Source organism: Cataglyphis hispanica, chromosome 5, assembly GCF_021464435.1.
Source record: "Cataglyphis hispanica isolate Lineage 1 chromosome 5, ULB_Chis1_1.0, whole genome shotgun sequence".
NCBI lineage: Eukaryota > Metazoa > Arthropoda > Insecta > Hymenoptera > Formicidae > Cataglyphis > Cataglyphis hispanica.
Genome location: NC_065958.1, coordinates 9808196 through 9835233, shown reverse-complemented (window position 1 = coordinate 9835233; position 27038 = coordinate 9808196). Strand labels below are relative to the sequence as shown.

The 27038-nt window shown below is 31.3% G+C and overlaps 3 protein-coding genes and 1 long non-coding RNA gene across 7 annotated transcripts in view; 2 read left to right on the top strand and 2 right to left on the bottom strand.

Moving 5' to 3' along the window:
* The window catches only part of LOC126849428 (uncharacterized), a 64075-nt gene extending 45516 nt beyond the window's left edge, over positions 1-18559 (bottom strand). For all 3 annotated transcript variants that reach the window (XM_050591230.1, XM_050591233.1, XM_050591232.1), the window contains exons 1-2: positions 18542-18559; positions 8822-8958 (exon numbers count right to left, since the gene is read on the bottom strand). In XM_050591230.1, the coding sequence (XP_050447187.1) occupies positions 8822-8958; positions 18542-18544 (140 nt within the window). In that variant the 5' untranslated portion in view covers positions 18545-18559. The remainder of the gene's footprint in view (positions 1-8821; positions 8959-18541) is intronic.
* The window catches only part of LOC126849456 (uncharacterized), a 79561-nt gene extending 60558 nt beyond the window's left edge, over positions 1-19003 (top strand). The window contains exon 3 of the long non-coding RNA XR_007687407.1: positions 18707-19003. This is a non-coding gene — a long non-coding RNA (uncharacterized LOC126849456). The remainder of the gene's footprint in view (positions 1-18706) is intronic.
* A 2883-nt stretch (positions 19004-21886) lies between these two features.
* On the top strand, positions 21887-25224 carry LOC126849439 (carnosine N-methyltransferase). Of its 2 annotated transcripts, none has more exons than XM_050591254.1 (8): positions 21887-22035; positions 22223-22506; positions 22880-23087; positions 23317-23474; positions 23752-23892; positions 23968-24130; positions 24212-24445; positions 24524-25224. In XM_050591254.1, the coding sequence occupies exons 2-8, from the start codon at positions 22391-22393 to the stop codon at positions 24683-24685; spliced, it is 1182 nt and encodes a 393-aa protein (XP_050447211.1). In that variant the 5' UTR covers positions 21887-22035; positions 22223-22390; the 3' UTR covers positions 24686-25224. The 2 variants fall into 2 exon arrangements, with proteins under 2 accessions (XP_050447211.1, XP_050447210.1); XM_050591253.1 differs by having other exon boundaries at positions 22218-22506.
* On the bottom strand, positions 25218-26761 carry LOC126849445 (protein KTI12 homolog). The gene is made up of 5 exons (XM_050591269.1): positions 26377-26761; positions 26032-26293; positions 25775-25913; positions 25644-25706; positions 25218-25439 (listed from the first exon to the last, which is right to left on the bottom strand). The coding sequence occupies exons 1-5, from the start codon at positions 26546-26548 to the stop codon at positions 25242-25244; spliced, it is 834 nt and encodes a 277-aa protein (XP_050447226.1). The 5' UTR covers positions 26549-26761; the 3' UTR covers positions 25218-25241.
* Positions 26762-27038: the final 277 nt, after the last annotated feature.

Sequence of the window (27038 nt, the reverse complement as noted above, 5' to 3'; positions counted from 1 at the left end):
AAAGGAAACCGTGAGATCGAGGAGGACTATACTTAAAGACGACAGTAGTTTCCCACCTTATAGCTTCTACAGCAACTATAGTTACCAATCAAGCTAGAGTATGTTCGCGACGTTTCCTCCGAGAGATCTCTATATCCTCTTACGATGTTACAGAAGCTACGTTGTATTGTCTCTACACAGATATATGTATAATCGCTTTTTTTTATTAAATTATTTTTATTAAATTAATTTATTAAATATTTTATTAAATAAATTTTTATTAAATTAATTTATTAAATTTAAATAAATTTCTAATAAAATTTATTTAAATAAATTAGGATTAGATACCCTATTATTTTAATGAAAGAGAATTTAATTAAAATAGTAAATGTAGAGACATTAAAAATAAAAAATTTGGCGGCATTTTATAAAATTAGAGGAACTTGTTGATTAATTTGATGGTCCACGAATGGAGATACTTAATTTAGATATTTTTATGTATTGTTGTTGAAAAGTTTTATTAGGAGGTATGAATTAAAAAATTAATTTAAATCAGAATTCAAATCAAAATGTAGAATAGTTAAGATTTAAATGAGTTACATTTAATTTTATTATTAGAATTAATAAAATTTTAAAAATTTTATGATTATAGGATTTAAATGTAAATTTGTATAAATTTATAGATTGAATTTTATTTAAAATGTGTACAATTAAAGTCCACAAAAATCTTTGCAAATTTTTTTGTAAACTCTATTATACAATTAAACAAAAAAAAAAAAAAAAAAGAATGAAATCAATTTATCAATAGAACTTTCAACGTTTTCTAAAAAACTATCAATCCTCTTTTGTTTCGCTACTTGGGATATGTGCGGTTTAAAAAATTTTAGAAATTTTAGATTGATTTGAATTTGTGACAGTATGTATAAAGGCGCGCTTTTTGCGATTTCGAAAAACCTAATTCCAAGTTTGGATGTTCTTGTGCATGCGATGAATACGCAATTTCCTCGAGCGCGGATTTTTCCTCGACATCATTAGATCACGGAAACGAATGAAAAGTCTAGCGCTATCTCGCTAATGGAAACTTTACGTTCCAAAAGATGACAGAGTTTAAGTTGAAGCGGCGATCGATGCCGAGATACGTTTCTTTTAAGAAAGGGTAAGCGTGCACAATGCAAATATATAGAATAAATTATTGTCTGGTATTTTATATAGCGTGCTTTGAATTTTCGATTCCTCCCTACATTGCTATGTCGTTATCCCATGCGCTCTCGCATCAAATTTAAAAAAGAAATAAAGAACGAGCGATATCGCGCCTGGTCTTTTCACATTCGTTCGGTGACATCTCAGTCGCACACAGCTCACACGCTCGATACGCTTGACAAATGTTGCACCCAGCACAGCACAATCTTTTTCCGAGTGGTAAAGCTACGAGCTTTCTACACACCTTACAGTGACAAATGATCCCAATAAGGAAACTGTAAGGCGCACTTGTCGGTAGCAGCTCCTGCGCTCGCGACCTGGCAAATTGCAATTGTTCGGACACAGGATATGAAGAAATTCGTTATAAAAAAATTTGTTCGTGTTAACTGGCTACTCGAGAACAATAAACAAAATTATGATACGTTCTTTATCATTATTAGGACGAAAATAAACGATGACAAGTAACAGTGTTCCGAGGGAGACTAATATTATTAAATTTAAACACATTTAAATTTATTTTAATTAACGCGCTGCAACGTCAAACTTTATTCATCAATTACTATCTATGCTCTATTTACATTCCAATTATCGTTGTTATTAACTGTGTTATAGATGAAAAATAATATATTTTAAAATATCGCATGTTGTCATGCGAATATAATATCTTCTTTTTCTAGTTGATTTATTTCAGTGCAATATATATCAAAGAATTTGATAAAAAAAGAAATGCCTTTTCATAGGCTGAATCAGCAATAACAATCTCACGTATATAATGCATAATCTCTTTAAGAAAAAATACTTTGTGGCAAAAAATAACGTTTCCACGAGATATATATATAATGTGTATATACATGAGCGACTGCCAGGAACGTGTTAAGCGTCTAAATATGGAATCAACTGCGCTAAAACAATTGGTGCGTGTCTGTAAGGTGGCATTACGAGACCCTTTGACACACAATTATGGTTGCTAGCTATTCCATTCATGATCCCGCTGTCTTCCTTATTATCGATGCAACGACATTCTCCATTTCTATTCCACGAGCTCTATCATCGCGAATTCTATCCTCGCTACGCACGTGTTTCTCATCGCGTCATCTTTTGATCGCCTATGATCAAAAGATCACGCTTCCTCAATGCTACTCTATATTCATAGTCGAGGTTGTTAAGTATATGTATATGTTACGTGCATGTATGTAGAAAAAAGTAGAAAAATATTCCCCAAAACATATAATTCACATTCAATTATATTCAGATCCTAAAAAGAGGCATTTTTACAAAATTTTGTCGAATGACTATTCGTCGTAATTTTTACTTTTTGAATTGTCAAAAATCCATCATTTCTCTTTGCCATTCCTTTGTTCCGTAACTAAAATGTTCACGGAATCGCTCGCTAGATTATCTATAATTATAGCGCATTTAGTATAATGGCATTGAATTGGCGCCTTTGCTCGTCGACGCGAAAAGGGAGACGATCAATCATAGCACACAATCCAATTCTTCTGTCTGCTTGTTATTATCGAAAGTGCAATAGTATGACAAAAATTGTAGTAAAAACGTGTTGAGAAAAGAAAAGAAAATTTACGACAAATCGACCAGTAAATAATAATTTGATTAACGCTGCTTAATGCTAATAACTTATGTATGAATATTTATCTTCTTAGTTTTATTATATTATTTTTAGTCGTATTAAATATTATAATCGTATTAAATTATAATCGAATTTATAATCGTATTAAAATGTGTCCAGCCTTTATGAAGAAAAAATTGATTTCTTTTTCCACATTCCATCTTAATAGACCTTTTATTAATTGACTTATATCTAATAAGAGAGTCTCATTATCAAACATTTAGATCATGTGGGTGTGGCAAGTAAAACGATAATTCTTTGTCGTACGGAAATTATGCAGCCGTGGATTATGAAGACAAGCTGCGTCGCGCCGACAGCTTAGTAAAGTCGGTAATTAAAACTAATTAGTTTTAATTATTAAATGTTATAGTCCGCGTCTCTGAATTTCATATATTAATATTTGTGCAACAGTTTAAATGGCTACGTTGTTTTATACAAACAACTGATATAGACGATAAAAATTTAAGAAACATGTTGACAACCGATGGCAGGATAATATTTTAAGAGTAGATGCAAAATATAACGTTAAAAATATTTGTCTCATCAAGTACGATATTTTTGCGAGAAACATTTTCAATCTTTCGATCGGAGAGCGAACGATATTTAAATCCCCTGAGCGACGTTTATTTAGCTGCGAGCGCCGTTAAATTTCACATCGCCCGCGGATCCGTTCAATGATATAATCCTTTTCCTAAAGGAAATGGAGCACGTTGATGATCGAGAAGGTGAAAATGTGAGATATAAAATATATATTAATTTAAATAAGTATATCGTATAAGTACATAAAATATTATATCGATTTAAATAAGTATGTGTGGGTATGCGAATACTGTATATATATATCAAGCATTTTCGATAAAGGATGTCGAAGAAATTGCGGTTATTTCTTTTGAAATTGATGCTGCTTTTTGTCACTTTGATGTTGATTTAACTTACAAATTTCTCTTATCGTGAAAATTTATTATCGTAAAATCATATGATTATTTATTTGCAAAACAAAAATTGACAGAAATAATTATGAAATTAACTAAAATAATTTCCTATAAAATTTATTTAGACTTTATTCGGAACTTTTTTCCGCTCAGCTGATTGCTTTATCTCATAAAACTTGAAAACTCCTAATCAGATCAACATATATCTTGTGGCTATTTAGAATGGAAATTGATATGATTGTATAAATTAACATTCGAGTGACTGTCTGGCATCTCATGCGTGAATGTCTGCGTATATTTGCGTGCTTGCTACTCGATTGTATGATCTTTGCGTAGGTGCTTAGATAATGATGCCATAATTGTAAAACGATTGATGTAACGCTTCTACACGATATCATAATATTGTGATTTATATTGCGAGAACTAATCAATCGTATGATATTAATTTGCATTTAAAGTAGCTGTTTATGATACTGCTCACGACTATAATTCGATATTTATTTGCGATACGCCATGGAATGCTCTTGACATAATGTTTTGTTTACATAAACATTTTACGGATTTTACGGATAATATTTTTATGAACGGTAATCGGCATATAAAATTAAAATAATTTTGTATTTAAAGCTTGTATCTATAATATTAGAAAAATGTTTTTTGATTTCGAAGGCGCATCAATTCAAAATGATAAATCATGATATCAGTGCAATATGCGATGTTCTGTTTCCGCAAAGCAGACAATTATACGCAAGAGCAACATGAATATGTGCGAACATGTTTGCGTGCGCACTTTGCACACCATTGCATTATCGCGCACTCTCGCACGCAATTTGTAATGCAAGCTCCACAAATTACGTGCATTTTCAAGTAAATGAGGAACCTCATCATCGCAAAGATCCACCGACATGTCGTGCATTACATTCGTGTATTTAAGCAGGTGTCACGGACCTAGGGTTTCCGCAAATATAGCATATGTGCAGTACACCATACACACGCATGTGAAGTAGCCATCTCCGCGTTTACGTTGCATCAACATATTATAATGACGACCGGCTCCTTTACACAAGTGCAGCGAATGATCCTGATTTCGGTTTCATTAAGCAGAAGGCATCTATGAGCGAAGCAAAGACAAACCGTCAAAATGTTAAAATGTTAAAATTAGTTAAAATGTAGAATTACAGTCAAAATAATGAAATGTGCATTGGACGAGACAAGTATGTAGGCATTAGCGTGAAAATATTAGCTGTGAAAGGTACAGCCCGATGATTATAAAAATTCACAATCAGTTGTGCGAGCGAATTGCAGCCAATCAGCGATACATAGAAATCAATAAAAGGATATTCGCGAGGCAAAATATAATTTAAATTTTCCGCTATACTTTATCATGCATGTAATCTATCGAGAATACTTGTAGTATTGGAAAATGCGGATTAAGTATTACGCTAAAAAAGCCTTAACAAAAAATGCAGTGCTTTTAAAAAGTAATGTGAATCAATACATAATACTAGTTATTTGAAATATTAGTTTCTCTTACAAGTTAAAAGAACAAAGAAAGGTAAAAGAAGTCAGTTATGTGTGTGTGTGTGGATATACTTTCTGGCAGGGATCTTTCTTTCTGGATAATTTTTATCATCATTTTTTGGTACTATATTACATTAGGTTGAGAAAGTGTGTTTATATATAATATGAATATATTCTATTTTTTTTTAGCTAGATAAAAAATTGTTCTCGTAAAAAAAAAATTAATGTAGGATATTACATAATATGTATAAAATTTTCTGCTTTTTTCTATTCTTTGACATTTTACGTTTGACCTAGTCTTCGTTTCGCAGGAAATACCCATTAGGAAATAAAATGATGGGCGAAGAGTGAGTCATGTTGAGTCGAAGCGAAAAAGGTAGCCATTAATCTTGAAATGTAGGCAAATGAAATGTTTGCAAACGTTCACCTGCTAAAGTTATTCCGAATTTTTTAACAGAGTTTAATGCTATTTTCCGTCACCTAGGTTACTGAAACTTCACGAATGAGTAAAACTTGTACGTGGACAGTCGTGCTGCATGTGTTCTCTGTAAGAATATTTGCATAATTATTATTACGCTCTACATAATGCAGATGTACGCATACACTGAAATTTTTAAAATTTGTCACAGCAATGTTTAATATGATCTGACTGAAAAAACATCGTAACAATCACAGAAAAAAAAAAGCATTATTATCTTTGTAAACACGTTGTGTGGAAAGCACTGTTTAGCTGTTTACACAAATGCAACCCGTATTTCTCTCATAGTACAAGCAAATATTCAAGGAAATTGTATTAATTGCAAGTAGCATGAGGTAACAATTAGTGAATATTGGAGCGGAAGCTGAAGCTCTCGTTGTGTGTGTGTGTGTGCAACCAAATAGAAGTGCGCGAAACGTATTTAATGCATCGCGGCGGTAAATGATCTCCGCGTGATTGCTTATTTCTTCGGCAAATACTCTGTCAATTTGCATATTGCCCTCACAATTAGTTCAATTTATCAAGATAATTTTCAGGTAGCACCGTAATTACGCGTATACCAGTACATGTAGGAGCGAAAGTAACATAGTTTACCCTGAACAGGTTCGCAAACTCGGAACAATCTACTCGACGTACCAACAGACTAAGATAATCACAAGTGACTTGGATATTTTCTGAAACGAGACATGGACGTAATATAAAATTTATTCAATTTGTAGAATAGAAAAAAGCACACATATTCATTTTAATATATACATATTTATTTATTTTTTATTTTCCATCATAATTAAATAAAAAAAATAAATAAACAAAAAGCTTCATTTATATCACTCATTTGCTTCATCTATCCGATTTATGTAGACATTCGAGTTTGCGAAACTCGTATAACATGCACGTACTATATTACCTTCGATCTATTTGCACCCACGCCATCATGCTTGGTAAGATCTTCTTGAGAAAAATGTGAAGCCTGAGCAAGCTCCAAGAAGCGGCTATCTTTTATCTTTACGATCTTTATCGCGTTGCTTTTATTACGCTTTTCCCGCACTTTTCTTTCCGTCATTTTTCGATGTTAGATATGCGCGCGTACACATGTTGAGAAAAGAATAGAATAGCAAATTTTCATCTTTGAATAATCTAAATATGTAAGATAATGGCAGAGATATTGCATAATATCATGAATTTTACGCTACTCATATGACATATATGATTCATTAACATGAAAAGCCTTACAAATTTTAAGACAAAGTTTTCTTTCAAAATATATCAATAGTATTATTAGGAATAATAATAAAAATTTCTGGCATTTATTCGAGATTATTATTGCGCTGCTTTATAATACTTACACTTCTCGTCGATCGACAATCGACATGATCGAAAATGTTTAAGCGATACGTTGGAGAATCCGTTTTTCACGGACCAGTGGTAAAACGATCGGAGAAATTCGAGGAGATGCTTCATCACTGTCCGAACGAGATAAAGAGAGTATATGCTGGTAACGAAAAACCTTTTGATCTGCGTGTGAATTGGAACACTCGGGGGCACTTTAGTGTAAACTAGTGAAACCAGTTTAATGTAAGCATTATTAGATTACATCAACTGCTGATTAGATTTAATTGACTGCTGTCTACTATATCGTAGTCGGAATTAATAGATGTATTTGCATATTTTCCTGAAATGAACTGCAGTCGCTGCACGTCGAAAGTATAAATACACATCTGTCTCGATACGTGATATGTTTGCTGCAATTTTCGCACGTACCATTCAGCGCGCATATCAAATGTGCAATTGCGCTTTAGTAGTTGTTATCAGGAATACTTCATAATACCTAGGACACTGGGGATGAATTACCTAATTCCAGGAAGCTTGTCCCGAGACTAAAATTAATTATTTCACCATCTTTCCTTCATTAGTCACATTTTGAAGCTTAAATTAGTAAGGAAATTGTTAAATTTGTCTGTCTTTTTTATTTATGAAATTTTTATTCATGGAATAAAAGAAAAAGTAGAATTATTGAAATAATTTTCTTCTAATAAAAATATATACGACAGTAAGGTTTTAATTTTATTATACGAGGGTCGCAATTTCATAAATGAGATAAATATAAAATCTTAAGTGGATATTGTTTAATAAATGAAGATAGGTCAAGAGAAGTGATTGCCAATATAAGCGGAAGATGAGATGCTGCCTGGAGCTGCTCTTAACGCATATACTTAAATATATTTGAGTAGCTGCTTTATGAATATTCAATGCTGTCATAAAATATTAATATCACAGATGAAATGAAATTGTCGTTTCCTCGCGCGTGAATTGTTTGTTAATTTCGTGATTAAACGTCTGAACAATGCTTGTGCAAAGATTATGGAGGATAAACCGAGACTTTGGCAAGTTGTTCGATAAGCTGGAGTTGAATCAATCTGATTAAATGCATTGCAACGGAAAAGATTGTTTATCAATTTCGAGAGTAAGTGTAAAATGAAGTTTAACTGATAGAATTTGCCATTTGAAGAGTGTATTTATATATGCATTTTGAAACGATTGTCTACGTCTACATTACAGCTATAGAGACACACCAAGTTTTTTTTTTTAATAATTGGCAAAAATATAGCGAATAATATACTTGTATAAAAACTCCTTTCCCTATAAATTAATTAATATATCAGCATTAGCCTCTCTTCTATTTTAAGATGCAAAGCTTAATCTGTAAATTCTATTTGATGCCCGCGGGTCAATAAATTATGCATAATTCCATTTTGCATTAAAGATCGTGTAATCGCTAGCCGAGATTAAAGAATAAAGTCAATGTATCAAAATTAATTTCAAGACGAAAGACAAAAGAGAATAATGAGAATAAAAGCGCCATGTAAAGATAAGAATCAATTTTGCGAATCGTATCAACGAATTCTTTATGTTGTGCGTCATCGTGTCAAATTGGTCTGTTGGGTGAAATAGTTTCGAGTATCCAGTTTGGAAAAAAAAAAAAAAAAATTTCGAAGCAATCATGCTTTCTATCCAAGATTTCCTCGCTTTTCTCAAAGCGAAAGCCGTCGGCCGATCGGCTAAATTAACGGGCCAACCACTCACCTTTTCTCTTTTCTCTGCTGCTTTTTCTTTTTGAAAGCTTTCTTTACTCGCAGAAGCAAAAAAGCAGCACGATCGATGGTTAGGCCTGGTGAAGCCTTGTCGCCGCTCGACATCCTGCGTCCTAATCCTCCCAACACCTGTAGACATAATAAATAATTTTGACTTTGTACAATTCGTAAAGAGCGTGTCTCGCGATGTAATCGCTAGCTCTCAAAATCATTTCAGATCGTAAATAATGAAAAGAGAATTTCTCAGCAAAGGAAGAGAGTATTTTCGCAAAGTCAAGTAAGCCAATCTCTTTTATTTTGATCCTCACCGTTCCTCGCATCACGGATGCAAAAATATATAATCAATCGTAACGACGCACAGCTAAATCTCTCGCGGATAAATGTCAATTATTCGTGGTCTTGTATCTCAATCACTGAGCATTTCAGCAATAAATTCAGAATTATTTGGGGCTGTTAGCTTCCCGCTGTCACTTCTCCTTCCAGTAATTCATCTATTTGTCCGCGTTAATGCGCTTCGCCGCACACGTCTAATTCGATTAGAGACGTGCCGATTCTTCGAGTTTGCCGAATTAAATGAATCGGTCAATTTTGCAATTTCATCGTAATTCACGCGGAATAACGGATATAACACGATAGTTAATCGTTTAAATTCCATCGAATTATAATATATCGCAATAATGTTTGAACGCTATTGTTAAAAAAAAAAAATTATATATTTATTCTTCTTTCTCTTACAAGTAAGAGAATCCTTGTTTGTCAATCGCGATACAAGTCGCTTTAATCGAACTGGCGCGAGTATCGTGTGATTTATTTGTATAAGAGAATTCTAACGAACGAAAGAATATCGTGCGCCTATACTCTTTATTACTGTGATTGATATAATTCATATTTTCTTAGTATTAAGTTGAAAAATTTTTTTGCAATAAGGTCGGATCCGTTATATAAGCTTGTCTCGGTGCTGAAAGGGCTAAATTCCATTACAGGATCCGTTGCGATTCATCGATCTCTCACCGGATCAAAGTGGATTGGTTAGGTAACAAGCTCTGATGCTCAAAGCTGCCTTTATATTAAAACACATGCATAACCGGATTAAAATTAGACAAAATTTGCATTTGGTTGAAAATTATAAATGTGTGGGTAGTACTCTATTAATTATTCGTAAAATTAATATTAATACACAAAGAATTTACATTACTATTTTGTCTCGCACGACTCTCAATCAAAATGTCACATAGCGATGGTAAACAATTAATTTTAAAAAATGGATAATTTAATTAGTTAGAATTGAAAAATATAAGTATATATATATATATATATATATATATATATATATATATATATATTTATATTTTTATAATGCTCTCTCTAAAACACAACGTGAAAATCATTTTTCAATTTATTGTTTTTATACATCAACACGATTTCTGACTATTGATGCAAAAGATCGCTTTTATTTTTTTACACGAACAACGACACAAATAACATATCGGGATGTCGCTATTTTAAGCCTTGTTTATCGTTTGAAGAATTTCTAATATTAGCTTTCGTATCGCCGTTATGAGATTTTCCGATATGGACATTAACATTTGTAAAGATTTATTCAACCCGCTTACTATCAATAATTGTAAATATTTTAAATGTACCCTCACGTTAACAGATTTACATTTGTATATAATTTCAGATCGATAACTTGAAGGAGTAGGTCGAAATAAATCGAACTGCATATATCTGATAGCATTGACAAGAAGATATAGCGTGTGGACAATGATTGATGTTGTGACTTCTTGGCTTTTTTTGAGAATTGAGGTCAGGATGTGGTTCCTCCGATATATTACAGAGACATACTTTATTATTGTTGGCATTTTATATATCAGTTTCAAAAATTTATGTCATGTAAAAAATAAGTGTCGTAAAACATCGTTATCTCGGTTATCGCAACGGGACGGTTTGAATATAAATTGAGGTTTGAAGCATAGTTTTACGTAAATTTTTTGTGTTTTCTTCTAAAATTTATCTCAACATAATAAATACACATAAAATTAAACATAATCTAAAAATATTTGCACATTTTAATATTGCAGAAATGTTGCGGAAATTTGAAGACAAAATTTATCCGTGATAATGCAGTCATTATTTATAGACACGATGAGTTAAACGAGCTTCATTTTCTAGTCAGGACAATATGCCAATCTTTTCCCTTTATCAGTGATCTGCTGCGCAATGATATCACGACACCGCGATATATTCTACTCCAAATGAGAAAAGATCAGGAACACGCCATGTGAAATTTTGTCATTTGAAATCATCGAACGACGAATACGGCTCGTTTATCCCACTTATAACGGGGAAAAAATGCTTTTGTTCGTTTATTCAATTCGCCCACAAGTAGAATCGTATTCGAGTTTTATCGATTTATCAAGAATTATGCGCGCTCTCGAATACGGCTTATTGTTCGCAACGGCAGTGATGATAACAAACAAAAACATAACAGCGATAAAACAAAACTTTTAATAATAAAAGTATTAGAACATTGGAGGTCCTTTCGGCGTGTGAAATGCTCGTTGCTAAATTTACAAGTAAAATTACGAGTAAAATTTTGTTATTATCAAACAGTTTCTATTTTTCTTTTTATTTTTATTTTTTTTTTTTTTTTTTAATTTCGTCAGAAATGTAGTACGATAATGAGAATTATTGGAGCTAAAAAAAGATACATAATAAATGAGATCTTACTTGACAACAGTTATGTATAGCAGTGTCTCTTAAATAAATTTTATACACTTTCTTTTATCAAGATTAATCTTCATATTATAATCTTTTTATCTATGTGTTACATTTCTCAGTGAATAATAAAACACGCTTAAAATAATCCTATATTACATGGATTGAATAAAATGTAATTTATTTAATAATCTATACAGTGTGTGCGTGTGTGTGTGTGGAAAAGTCGCATAATTGTATTGAAAGAACTGACGATTTTCTATCCATGTTAAATGGAATTGAAAAAAATCTACATTTCTAATATCGCGCTTTATTGATGCAAAATCATTAGTGACGAGCGCAAATAGAAAACGCGAGAGAGAAACGCAGCATCTCGAAATGAAGTCAATCAGCATTCAATCTCAGCAACGATTGACCTTACGATCAACTAATAGCTGTCTAGCTTGCCTGGATTTTCGCTTAGTTTTCAGTTGACGCTCGGCCATTTGATGAACCTCGACAGCTAGAAAATGTTGTTTCGTGCCAGTTTCACTATGCTAACAATTATTTGTGCTGAAAACTCCTCTTTTTTTTTTTACCCTCCTCTATTGTTGATGTCGACGTCATATTGAGCAGCTTTATTAAATATTATATTATCTGCGATATTTCCCGATATCAATATCTCTGTAATTTAATAACAATGCAAAGGAATAAAAAGAAGACGCGAATACAGGATATTATATAAGATATTAATAAGAGACGCTATACATATCTCGAAATAAGATGAGATTATCTGTTAATAAGTATCATCAAACTCTGGAAACACATTGATTACGAACTTGGATTAAGGAGATTATCTGGCAATGATGAGTCAGCTGCTGGCAATGCCTAAAGACATATGAGATATCTACATATATCTGCGCATTATTAGGTTGATATAGAGATGAAGATGAGAGAGAAAGAGACACGTAGAGAAGATAAAATAAACTGTTTTAAACCTCATTTTATCGCCATAAAGAAACTTTCCCGCAATTTGCCACAGTTTCAATGAAGTTTCAATCATGAAAGTTGTAATTCTATCACACTTTTGAATGCCTCCTAATGACGAACACGATGTTTGCCGACACGACATTGAAAAAGTCGCGTTGAATTCGAGATGAGAAATGGCATTGCGGATAAATTTAAGAAAAAATTTCCTAAAAACAAACGCTTATTTTACGAGAAATGTATTGCATCTCTGATTTTTTATATACGTATATAACTACTTAGGAGGAAAAATCTCTTTTGGAGGGAAAATACACAATTTTTTTTTCTCTCGCCTTTCCTGTCTCGTATAAATTCCAACAACGAGAATCTCGAATTTTCGCACTGTTTTATGAGAGAGTATTAAAAGCAACGAGAAAAATGCTGCAAACCACGTTTGTTAGTGCGTCGTGAAAACTTGTGCCCAGCTTCCCGGATGAAAATGCAATTTCTGCATTTCCTGCAAGGCGGAAGGGACCGGCGGAATGTGTGCAGGATTCCAGATAATGACGCAGTGGCACTACGTGGCACAATTTCATGAAAATGTGTATCGCACGCAATGCGGATAAGCATGCAGTGCAACCGCGTGTGTGGTCATCTATACGATCGGGGATTGTTATAGTGTATTGACCTCTGACTCGAAATCGAAATGAAGCAAGAATGTCAAAGCCGTTTGATTTAATCTAGCGCGACGCGATTGAAAAATACTTAATTGACATCTCCTTGAACAGATATTTTATATATATATATATATATATTTCAAAAGTCTTTAGCGCGTTTATTTTTATTTCTTAGATTGCAAACATAATCTAGAAATTATTATAAATTTTTGACAAATCCTGAAAAATACACGCGACTCTATTTATGACAAAGATTATTCTTCTCGTTATTAAAGAGGGATCATTTTCTATTGCTTACTGTAAAAAAAAAAGAAAGCGGTGATCTCGCAGAGAATTTAACATCGAGAAAAATCTGCGATAATCCACGAGACATTTTCGAAAGATTTTTGTCAACATTTCATTCATCAAGACAATATCTATCCGGCTTGATTGCCAGAAAGTGTGGATTATGGCTGAGTGACTGCTGCAAACAGAACCTGATTTGCAGGGATTTGCCCAGCTCTAACGTTCGCAAAAGATTCCATTGGATTTTCCGTCCTGACCATTTGAAACGTAAACAACACTGTATAATGAAACAACACGAAGGGATTTTAAAGGATTATTCATCGGAGTCATATAATCGCGCAGCATTTAAACTATTAGCGGATGTGCTACAGTAATTGAAGTACTACAATGAAAAGTGTACGCGAATAAAAGATTTTTATTATTCTGTCGATATAACTTTGAAATTGTGTATAGCTTTGTAGAAGGCAATCATGTCGAATGACATTTATAAATTTCTCACGTGTTGGAAAACTATTTGAGAGATGTAATATATATAATATCAAAGCACCTGATGTGACGACGCACTTGGATTGTTCAGTTTCGTCGAACATTGCGAACCACGGAAACTATTCAGGACAACTGTTTCAACGACCGCTGCGAGGAACTTGCATGGATATTAATGGAATCCTTGGCATAGGATATAACATAGCGCATAGAGATTCAGTGTTACGTATCGGTAACATGCTTGTTGAGATGGAGAAATATTCCTTTGAATTGTCAACTTTGACCATTGCCAATTGCGATTGAAGAATCATTGGAGAAAAATCAAGCTCGAATGTCGAAATAATAAAAGTCATCTTAAGAAATATATAACAAAAGAATAATTTTTCTGTATTTAAAAATCAAAAATTGCTTATAATTTACTTTAATATTAGATCAAGAAAAGAATAGTATTGATTGTTTAATTTCTAATGCATTATTCGAGCGCGTATAATATTTTTACATGGAAGAGATTTATGTATTTCTATAAACGATATTAACATTTCTGATTGAGCGCGATTAAATTATTTCGTTGAAAAAAAAATATTCAAGAACTATTATTCTATTCACTAATGACAAATCCGATTAAGCCCGCGTAATGCGAATGATTCAATGAAACTTCATTGATTTGGTTACCGGACCGAAGTTATTAATACACGTAAGCGTATTAAATTTGCATTTCGACATATACTGGCTATTCCTAACACAACTTCATTCGTTATTTATGTAATTGTACTATTATAGTGATAAAATTCAATAGCTATAGCGGACAAGTTACAGATAGTCATATTTTTTAATCAGAGAATCAGGCAAAAAATTTATTAGCATTTTATTTTTACTCAACTGTTTATTTGATAATGTTTCTCTCAACTAATATCTCTTGTTTATTTCGTTACTTACTATTTTTATTATTACAACCATTTTAGTTAATATTGATGTGAAAATGATACATACACAGTGTAAACTCTCAGAGTAGTTTGTTTTTTTTCCAAAAGGATAGAGGGAGAAAGTTTTGAAAACATGTAGAGATTCTGTAGAAAAAACTTAAAAAAATGTGTGTCCAATTATATAAATCATATTTGCATGCAATTTACAATCTTTAAATATAAATTCAGTCTATTTTAAATATTTCATGTTTTTCATAAGCCTTATATAGAAATATAATCAATTAAATCCTGATATTACTTCATATGGTTTCCTAAGTAGAAAATAAAATTATTTATTTTTATAACGTATCGAATTATGTTTACTAAAACAGATTTAATTAGACTATGATTGATGATATCACAAACTCGATCACTCTGAATATATATATATATATATATATATTTGTAATGTCATGATAAAAAATGGATCTATAAATAATCATAAAAGTAAAGAAATATCATATTATCATACATGCAAAACAATTTATTTTATAAATCTTTTTCAGCCATGATAAAAATTGCACATAATTGAGACGATGATAATACTGAGAATTAGTCCGAGAAATAAAATGAGATTTAATTCCAGATGTCGATCAATCGAGAAGAATAAAAGATAAAAACGAAAAGTGCGTGAAAGGAGAAATCGCCAGATAGTTTCCGACATGGTAAAGAATAAAAGCTGTAATAACAAATCGAGAAACTTTATAAGACGAGAAGAAAAAAAAAACTGGAAAGCTTAAAAGCCCTCTCGACATAATCTTGATTCACGCTTGCTAGCAATGGTATTTGGAAGATCTCAGCTTCTTTCTTCTTTTATTTTAATCACAGACAAACGGTCAGCACGTGTTAAGTCTTCTTGAATTATTTATACAATTTCTGCTAATGTATTGAAAATGATAAATAAAATAAGGTAGGATATTTAAAGAGAAACGCGGAATTAAAGAATCTGTAAAAAATTATCGCAATAATATTTTCCGACACATGTCACTCCCATTAAAAGATCGATTTTTAATGAAATTTTTAATGAATTTTTTAATAAAGAGTTAATTAATTTCTTGTTAATTAAATCTTAATAAAAAATTTAATAGTTACACCTGCTTCGTTTCATCGATTTCAATGTTTACAAATAGAGCTGAGATATTGATGTAGTTATATCAATAACTGCTCTGTGACAAAGCAATATGTACGCGCCACATTTTCTCTCTTTCTTTGCTATTATTTTTATTATTAGATCTAAAGATCGCGAAAAAAACATGTAGCACGATAGAATATGAAAGCTCTCGATGACAATCCTAGATTGTCGCGTCAGTGAATATTGAACTAAGTGCGATTTATATTACCGTAAAGTAGGACCCAATGAACAATACGAGATGAAAAAGAAAAAGAAATTGAACGGCAATGTGTTCACACTCACACAGAGCGCACGTACGCGAGCATCTTTACGAATCGCGAAGAGTAATCGCATTTTTTTCAAGCATTCATCCTACGAAATAAGTCTTCTTACACGGAATAAAAATAATCGGATTGTTACCCGCATTACATGTTCCGCTAAAATATAGTATATGACTATTATCAGCCTGTTTTTTTCTCTAATCAAAAAAATTCTATTGCCAAGTTTACGTAATTTACATTAATTTACCTTATCAATGCTACGTAAGCAAGTTATAGAGCGAGACAGGTGCTTGCATAATACGTACGTGTTATTGATCACAATAATTATAAGCACGATACCTATATCAATATATAATCATAACGCATATCATAAGTGTTTAATTATACACATTGCTATACCGTAAAATGTATTCACATAAAGCTTATACAAAGCTTCTTATTTTTTCTTTCATGTCGTTTTTTTTTTATTCTAATTAATTTATCTTAAATTCATAATTAGTTTTTATTAATAATTATTTAATTAAAGACGAAGAATTATAGTGTCATAATATTTATATATATCGTGATATTTATAAAAATCATGTCATCTTTTAATAATTTTATATGAAAATATATGATGTTTATGGCATTAAAACCGATAAAGAAATAAAATCGTATCAAAGTTGCGATATTGTATATATTTGTAAATTTTCTATCTAATATATATATACATATATATATATATATATATATATATATATATATATATAACTATACATATATATATATATATATATATATATATATATATATATAACCATATAGGTTGATATGCAATATGCAGAGCTAATGTAATATTTTTACTTCAATGCAATGTTACAATAGAATAGATCACATGGATGTGGAAAGCAGAATAAAAATTTTCACTGCAAATGAGGATCCTGCGCGCACGAACCTGCCCACGGATTCGATCGATATGAATCGACTACCCGACAAGTTTTCTTCGATAGTGGGTAATAGATAAGAGTCTAATATCTCAGCCAGATATCGGAGATTTAATCTACGTTTTTAGCGAGAGGGAGAGAAATGTGCTACAACTTGTCAAAATTACGTAATTTTGAGTTAATTATTTCACCAAGTAATATGGAAAAAAAACCATCGTTCTCCATGATTTTTCATCTTTATTCAGTGGCTGACAATGAAATTTTATTGCGCACCTAAAACGGAAAGTTTCTCACTCCTGCAAACATCTGCATCGAAAATATGAAAGACAAACTTTCTTCCATAGAGCTCGAATAATGCGGCAAGATTTTATTTCCCATTCTGCGCCTTCACCGAAGCTGCGTGTCAGACGCTTTTACCTTCTTCACCCTGCATCGCGATCACTCGTACTCTCTCTCTCATTGAACTTTCACAGCAATATTCTGTTACATATAAAAAAAACAAATGTCTTTTCATGCCTCTTGAATAATCCAGAGATTGCCACTCCCACACACTACTATTCATCACCCTTATTTTTACTTATCCATGTAAAGAAGATTGCCTCCATTTCCCGATGAATTGTTATAGAATTTTAATAATAAACACAAACCAAGATTTGCTTGTTAATTTAATAATAATAAGATTTCTTCATCCCCCTCGAATAATCACGTTTCTGTTATTTCCTCACTTTCGCAAAGATGAATGTTCTCAATCAAGGAAAGAATTCTTTATTTTTTCATTGTCACAAAAAATGCAGAATCTTTCACACATAAAACTACCTACCCGAATAATGAACTCGAATAAATTCATTATTTCCTTTACACATTATTTTCGTTTTATTTTCTCCACTTACTTTTCGAGAAAAAAAAATTAACAATTGAATTTCCACCGTTTCTTTTTGTAAATATAAAAATATATTCCTATTGAATTTAACATTGAAATCTTTCAGTTATACGAGGCTAAACATATTTTTTATTTTTTTAATTTTAATTGTTCTTACTATATTTAAATGGAGATAGTTATTTTCGCGTGTTTCTATAATTAATTATTTCTATCGTAAAAGATTTAATATATATAAAATAGTAAAAGATCTTACACTCGAAACAACGGCAAGTCAGAATCAAAAGTCGTCGTGCGTCGCGCGACACTTACATTCATCCCTCCCTACATTTTCGCGGTGCTAGCATCCAATATTCTAAATAGCAAGCCCTTACCCCTCTTCAATCCTTTCACCTTTTACGATAAAATCACTGACTATCTATTGACGTAACAAAATTTTCAGATACAGACCATCAGTGTGAACCGCGTAAGCAACTATAGCTGTCACGCATTTCCGCAGTGCGCTCTTTTCACCGGAGGTTCTCCAATTTGATGGGAGAGAGAGGCCGCGCGTAGACGGGTCTTCGCGGGAGTTTCCGCGAGGGGGTTGGAGTGATTTTTTTTTCTTCTTTACAGAGATCGCATGTAAAAACGGAGGTATCCTCCCCCTGTGCGGAAGTAGACGAGCGCTTAACGCCGATGCGATACGCGCGTCGCGACGTCCGGCCACCGACTGTCGGCTGTACGTCGACGGGACGTCGACGCGATACCCGAAGACGTCCGAGGACGACCGACGCAACGCCTCCGACGTATCGGCATATATGCGCCACTGTTGGAAATTCACTGCAATTTCTCCTATAGGATATCTATAGACGAATTGCATGTGTTAAGCTGCAATTTTGCTGCTGTCAATCCTCATCTTGTCACTTTGACGCGAAAATGTTTCTGAAAGGACCAGAAGAGTCATTCTTTATTGTCGATATTTGAATATTTAAGAATTGATATTCGCAATATGTGTGATTTTTATTGGGAAACTCAAACTTTATGCCATTTGTGTTTATTTTCTATAAAAAGAATCCGCATACAAATATTTAAAATCTTTATTTTATATTTTATTGTTGATTTATTAATTATAATAAAATGAAATGTATAATATGTCAAGCACATTGAAAATTATGGCTTAGATGAAAAAAATTTATAAGAGGACGTAAAAGAGACATCTTGTGTGTCAAGTAGTCACAATCACCGCACAGATTTATGCATGCTTTCAAGTAGTAGCGATCAATGATGAGTCAGACTATCAGACACGCGCGCATACATATACTATTCATACCAGTTTTTCTCTTTTGCGAAGGTAAAATATCACGTTTATTAATTGTCATATAAATTTTCATATATATATATATGTATTTGTACAGATTTAATTAAATTTAATTAAAGACTTAAAATTCTCGTGATTTTATAAAGATCAATATGGATAAAAAAAATTTGCATAAAAAATGGATTATTTAATTTTGACCTACACAATCTCAATTTGAAACAAAGTATTGCTATTTTGTAAATATCTTCCAATTCATCAAGATTCTATTTTTACATGCAATAAAAATTAATCCTTAGAGAAATTTTGTATTCCGAGAGATACGCGCATACCCTTTTTCTCCTATATAATAAAACTTGTAATACTCCCGATGCGACTGCATATAAATTTTTTCGTCGTCGAATAAAAATTGAACAAAAATTCTATCATCTCGCTAGAAATAATCTTGTGTAATAAACATAATTAAGTATAATTAACTCATTACGTATGCTGTCGTTTTACTTTAGCGTTAGTGACGATGTTTGATTCATCTCTCGAGTTATTGATTCATCTCTATAAATATTTCATAATGAATTTATTCAGAAGGATTTAAACAGTTAACTATAAAATATTTTCAAAATACATAATTTTTGCTAATCACACATTATTATTGACAATGTCATAAAATTTAAATAATGTCGATGGCAAATTAATAATAATCATTTCATAAAAATGTGACTTTACAGATTTTTATGCATTCCATAATCGTTTAAATTAATAAACGAAAAACGATAAATTTGTTCAAATTAAATCGCGCAAAATTTATCTTTATCAAGTGCGTTTCCGATAATTAAATTTGACGTCATTATGAAAAGTAATTAGAATTGCTAAACTCGTGCTTTGTAGAAAGTAGATGTGTAGATTAAAGCACGAGAGAAGCTCGCATTTCTCTTGAAATTAACATGGGACGTGTCATGAATAAAATCTAACAATATGTTATTCTTATAATTTTATAAATATTACGCTAGATATTATATAAGAGCACATCTCTGCACCCCCTGCGCATATGTGGAGAAAATATGTAATTGTCTTGCGTAATTATTTATTTCATGCGACGATAAATGGCATTTGTAATTTATGTGATATCAATTTACAATCGAGAAATTTTAGATATCAAATTTTACAAAAGATGCGCTATTATTTAAGAAATTTATATAAAATTTATTTTAGCAGTACTTATATACGGTACAAACATGAGTTTTAATAATTATTAGAATTAATAATATTATATATTATGTGGAGAATTGCTCATGTTCTTTTTTCCAAATTTAAAGCATTAAAGGACTTTGATTTTTAAATAATATTGTACTTTCTGTCTTCAACGGAATCAATAATGTACCCAGTAAACACCATTTGTTGCAGCAATATAACATGAAAATAACAAATAATATAACACAAGTTATTTGTATGTTATATAACTGCAATGTATTATAATTTATTGTTACTTTTATGATATATAACATTTTTCATATACATTATAGAGTTGCAATATAACATGATTATTTTAAAAATATGACATATACATATTACAAAATAATTTAAAAAATGTTTTAATATTTTTTCTTATTGACTTTATACTGTAATATATGTTATATATATATATATATATATATATATATATATATATATATATAAAAGAATAAAATTTATTTTTGCTATACATGTTTATTATATATTTTAATGAATATTTAAACTACTTTGTAATATGTATGTTTCATATTTTTAAAATAATCATGTTATATAACAACTCTATAATGTATATGAAAATGTTATTATATATCATAAAAGTAACAATGTTACATTGCAGTTATGTTCGATGTAATAAACAAAATGTAATATTTCATTGTTATTCTCATGATATATTGCAGTTATATAACTTGTGTTATATTATATTATTATGTTATTTCCATGTTACATTGCTACAACAAATGATGTTTACTGGGTATATAATATATTTCTATTTTTCTTAGATGTACAATAATATATATATCGTCATTGGTAAGCAGTGATTTCATAAGTATAGCACTGAAAACAATGAAATCTTATTGAGAAGTATCAGTTAATGACATTTTTTCAGTAAAATTTTTATTGTCATAAATATTTTTTTTTTTTTTTCTCTCTTCAAACCTTATGTAGCGGAGACTTGAACCTTATTTAAGACTCAAACCAAGACTCACCTGTTTAGCGGAGACTCAAGCCAGGCTTAGCGGATGCTCGAACATCGAACTCTATTTAGCCGAGATTCAAACCCTGCTTAACTTTTGTTCTTTCCCTAGAATTAAGGTGGTATTACATTTTGCGTCATACGACAAATTTGTTGAACGTATTGATTGGCTGTCGGATAGAAAATTTCTAGTATTAAAATTTTTTTCGAAAATAGCCAATCAGTATGTTTATAAAATCTTCTCTCACTCTTTTCTTCTTTCCCCTTCTTTTTCTCCAGTTCTCCATAACCTCTCTCTCTCTCTCTCTCTCTCTCTCTCTCTTCTCTCTCTCTCTCTCTCTCTCTCTCTCTTTGCCACTCCTGTCTCTGTTTTCCTATCGTGCTTTCTTCTTCACTTCTCGATCTTCTTCTCTCATACTCTTACGTCCCGCTTATTCTGTATAGGTATGTGTGTGATTTAAGAATTGACGTTTAAATGCAGAAAATATAATAAAGACTATAAATGAAACAAAACTATCGTTGATTAAACTTTGCATAAATCTCTTTATATTTTTTTTATTTTCTGTGCGAGAAGAGAGAGAGAGAGAGAGAGAGAGAACATACACATGTGTTTCTTTTGCTTCAAGTGTAGAAAGTGTAAATAACAACGACTACTGCTGTGAGATTGTGAGATGTGAGAATAGTCTGTAATGCGCGTGGAGAAGAAGAGAAAGAGAGAGAGAGAAAAAGAGAGAGATTCATTACAAAACAAGACCCGCGCGCGTGCTATACATAAAGCAGAACATAAAGTAACGTAAAGATGGAAGCGATGGATACGACAGTGAGTCCGCATCCGAGAAAAATGCATAATAGTTATGAGGATGAGGAAGAGCGAAAACATTTTCAAAGAATCGTCGCCGCGTTCAGATATTACAAGTAAGTGTCCGACGAGAGAAATAGGTCGATGCCAATCCCCTTATCTTTCTTCTACGAGCTTTGTATTCTCAATGAATATTGACAAGAGATGACCGGTTTGATCAAGTTGAGAAAACTTGTCGCCTTTTATCGAAATTACATCAATTTCAATGAGCTATTTGGAAAAGATATTTCATTGTGTTAACAATTATTTATTGTAAGAATCTTAATCTGTGCAAATGCACTATTATTATTCATAGAAATTGTCCTCCATAATATATAAAACTATAAATAATATTTACCAAATTACGTAGTATAAATTTACAATAACAATTATTTACGCACCAAGCTTTTATTTATTTATAATCTTTTCTTTTTTTTTATCTTTGCACAGAACACATTCTCTGCTACGGGTAAGAAAAACAGAATCATACTTTCTCAATCTACCGTCACATCATCAAAAACTTTTATTAAAGTACAAGGAGCATCTACAAGAAATAAAACGATGTATTGAAAATAATGATCAAATTATAAAACTTATAATAAAGGATGTAGCACATATATTTGAAAATGTATGCCCATCTACTGCACAAGTTGATAGCGTAAGAGAGATTTATCTTTAATACTTTCTTATTAAATACTAACCATATCTATTACAATCTGATTATTCAATAAAATTTTATCAATATTATTTGTACCATAATCAACATCTTGAAACATTGGATTCATTAATCATATTTTTATGTTATATAAATTTATTAGTAATGTTTCATATATATTTTCATAATAGTGTTCCATTGAAAATGAATACATATAGGTTTATGATTGCAGATACTAAATCCACGGTCTGTTATGGCAGACCAAGAGAAAGTTCAAGCCACCATTAGACAGTTGGTTCGGGATTGGAGTGTGGAAGGTACTGAAGAACGAAAAGCGTGCTATCAACCAATCATAGATGAAATATTGTATCAATTCCCATTAGAACATTGGTATGATTATATATAATTATTGTGTAAGCAATTACTATTAATATATAAAGAAAATAGAAAAAAAAACGAAGGAAACTTACAAAATGCTTCAGAGATTTTAAGCTGTCATTCTTTCATCATAAAAATTAATTTAATAAAATGGACAAATTTTTTCCATTTGACAATGAGAAAGTTACAACTCGACTTAAAATCTTAAGATGCTGCAGAAGCTTTCCTTGTAAATTATATTACAACACTGCGATATTGAAAAAAATGTTGAATACATCTCAATTTTCAGGACACCTTCAGATGTTCATGTTTTAGTACCTGGTGCAGGACTGGGTCGTCTCGCCTTTGAAATTGCGAAACGAGGATACACTTGTCAAGGGAATGAATTTTCCTTGTTTATGTTGTTTGCATCAAACTTTGTATTAAATAAGTAAGTAATAATATATAACAATATTACTTATATCAATTTGTCATAATTGTTTTTTTTTTTTTTTTTTCAAAATAGATGTAGGGATGTAAACTTGTATCAAGTACATCCATGGGTACACCAATATACAAACAATTTGAAACCAGAACATCAAACACAAGCGGTTTCCTTCCCTGATGTAAGCCCAAGTGATCTTCCGGGAACCGCGCAATTTTCTATGACCGCAGGTGACTTTCTAGAGGTAAATAAATATACAATGTATCAATGTATATAAGTGTAATAATAAGATTATTTAATAAAATCGATACACAATTTATTCTAGGTTTATACGGAAGACAATCATTGGGATTGTGTCGCGACATGTTTCTTCATAGACTGTGCCAATAACGTTGTGCAATTTATCGAGACGATCTATAAGATTCTGAAACCAGGCGGAATTTGGATCAATCTCGGACCATTATTATATCACTTTAGCGATTTACCAAATGAAGAATCGATCGAGCCGAGTTACGACTCTATTCGTGACGTTATTCTGGGCTTTGGCTTTCAATTGGAGGTAAACTTTTTCTTTTTTTTTTTTTTTTCTTTTTCTTTTTCTTAGATATATTTACGAAAGTGGCATGTATATTTTCAGAAGGAAAAGACGCAGGTAAAGACCCGTTATGCTCAAAACATCAATAGCATGTTACAATGCGAATACAATAGTGTATATTTTGTATGTCGAAAACCTTATGAACCTGACAGCACAAATCGCAATGGCGCTGCAATTAACGGTATGCAAGAACAAGAGAACTGAATAAAGCAAAGTATTTTACAGTGAAGAATCATATTGAACATTAAAAAATTATTATTTAAATGCACTCAAATTTCTCATAATATTGTGTGAAATAATTCTGCGACTGCATAATACATAAGGCTTACATTTTTTCTTTTTTTATCCTGAATTTTTTTCAATTTATTTAACTCATTTTATACAAGAGAGTTTTCAATGATACTATGATATATTGTCTGAAGTTTGAATATCTTCACGAAAGCGATAGACATTTTGTGAAATTTATCAGTGTACCATAATTCCAGACAGAAATATTTGATCTATCATATTTTTGTTCATTGTATTATAATTGGAATCAAAAGTATATGTACTCTGACAAAGGTTTAGAAATATTTAAAAACCAGTGATTCTCATACACACACACACAGCATACATATATACATATATATAAAATTGTATATTATACACGTACGCGCAACGTTATCACATGTATGTGTGTGTATGTGTATATACATATAAAATAATTATATTAAAATTAAAAAATTAAACAAATATATCCAGTACATTTTTCTCTGTTTTATTATAAGTTTTTATTGAGGTATTGTACAAATAATGTAGCAATTTGATCGATTCCACTTTGCTGCATTTTACTATAAGTTAAAAACTGTCTTCGTAATCTCATTAGTTTTGCTGGTGTAGCTGTGCTTTGTACAGTCACATTGGAACCTGGTATCTTTATATTGTCATTTATTCCCAGTTGTTGCGCCGATAATATTGCCTTTGTGATAGAAGAAAAATATGTATTTATTGTTAGTGCCTATCTTCATAATTTTACAGATCTTATATTGTATGTATACAATGAAAAGTATTTTAAAAACAAAAAGGGCAAAAAAAATATGATTATTGGCTTAGATTTCAATATATAATGGATTCTTTTTATTATTGATATTATAGTTGTAAATAGCTATATGGAATTACTTACATTTATAACATCTTTTGTTATTGTATCTAATTCATATAAATAATTCGTAGATGCTAATGGTGGCTGAAAATATAAATATTTATGTAAAATATTGGACACTGGGAAAAAAAGAAAAAAAAGAAGATACTGACACATTGGGTACTTTGATTTGGTTTTGGTGACTTGACTTCGTAAAGCGATTTATAAATTTCATCAAACATTAATTCATCTTCTGGTGTAATTGCGAAAAGTGGATAATCCCATCGGTTTTTATTGTCTGGTGTTTCGTACCTATTGATTTACAAATTAATATTTAAGCATTTATCTAAGAAAGATATAATTTCCTTGACAGATTTCTTGTAACTATCATTATTATTATTATTATTATTATTATTATTTGTGTAATTACCTTACTACAAGTGAGTCAAAAATTTCTCTATTATATCGATCTGATTCGACTCGTTTATTGTTCCACAACCAAGCACATTCGACTGGTATATCACAATGTATCGTGCATTGAGGAGTCTTGTACAATTTAGTCATACAGTAAATTTCGTACCGATATCCTTTGATATAATTGCTACCATCAAATATCAGTAGATCGCGTGTATTTAGCCTACGTTGAATATCCGATTTTATGGCACTTCTAACAGCTTTTTCTTTTTTAGAATCTAAAACATAATGGATAAAAAAATACATTTAGACTCAACATTTAAATATTTTTTAAATATATCAAACTTTATTTTATATTTACCGGCGTAAAATATATTTTTATCATAGCCTTCCTTAATTATCGCATCGTATTCGTTAATTATTTCTACATTTTGTCCACTATTCTTTAGCGTATTTTCAAAATATTTCTTCAATTCAAGACCTCTCGTCGTTTTACCGCTGCACGGGATGCCAGTTATTATTATCAGTGGCATTTTAGCATAATGTAACAAATTTCAAATGAGATTCAATCTTTATATATTCACATCCTCTAACTTTTTACAAAAATATCAATTCATATAAACTGTATAAATTTCTAACGATAAGCATATTATATATAAATATAATTTAGTTTTTTTAATTTTGTGAAATCACATCAAGGATCGTTCTTTCGGACAGTCGACTTTCGGACAGTCAGAGTCGAAGGACGGATAAATTCCGTGATTTTGGAGACCTCGCGCGGTAACAATATGAAACTATAGTATTTCAAAATTACCAACGCTAAAAAATAAATTTCTAAGACATAGAATAATAATAGCTAGAGTATCCAGCATACTTGTTGGGATGCGTTCCGTTTCACGCATTGAGCGCATAAATCGCCTTAAAATCTATAGTTCCTTATAGATTTCCAAACGATCTATGCGCTCTATGCATGAAACGGAACGCAACCTTGACGCAATTAGGTAGCAATCGAACGTGATTGGT

Coding starts and splice junctions, on each gene's coding strand:
- LOC126849439 (XM_050591254.1), top strand. CDS start 22,391: ATGGAAGCGATGGATACGACAGTGAGTCCGCATCCGAGAAAAATGCAT. Junction 23,893..23,967: donor TCAAACTTTGTATTAAATAA/GTAAGTAATAAT, acceptor TTTTCAAAATAG/ATGTAGGGATGTAAACTTGT. Junction 24,446..24,523: donor GCTTTGGCTTTCAATTGGAG/GTAAACTTTTTC, acceptor GTATATTTTCAG/AAGGAAAAGACGCAGGTAAA.
- LOC126849445 (XM_050591269.1), bottom strand. CDS start 26,548: ATGCCACTGATAATAATAACTGGCATCCCGTGCAGCGGTAAAACGACG. Junction 25,707..25,774: donor CAAATCAAAGTACCCAATGT/GTCAGTATCTTC, acceptor TTATATTTTCAG/CCACCATTAGCATCTACGAA. Junction 25,440..25,643: donor TAACAAAAGATGTTATAAAT/GTAAGTAATTCC, acceptor TCTATCACAAAG/GCAATATTATCGGCGCAACA.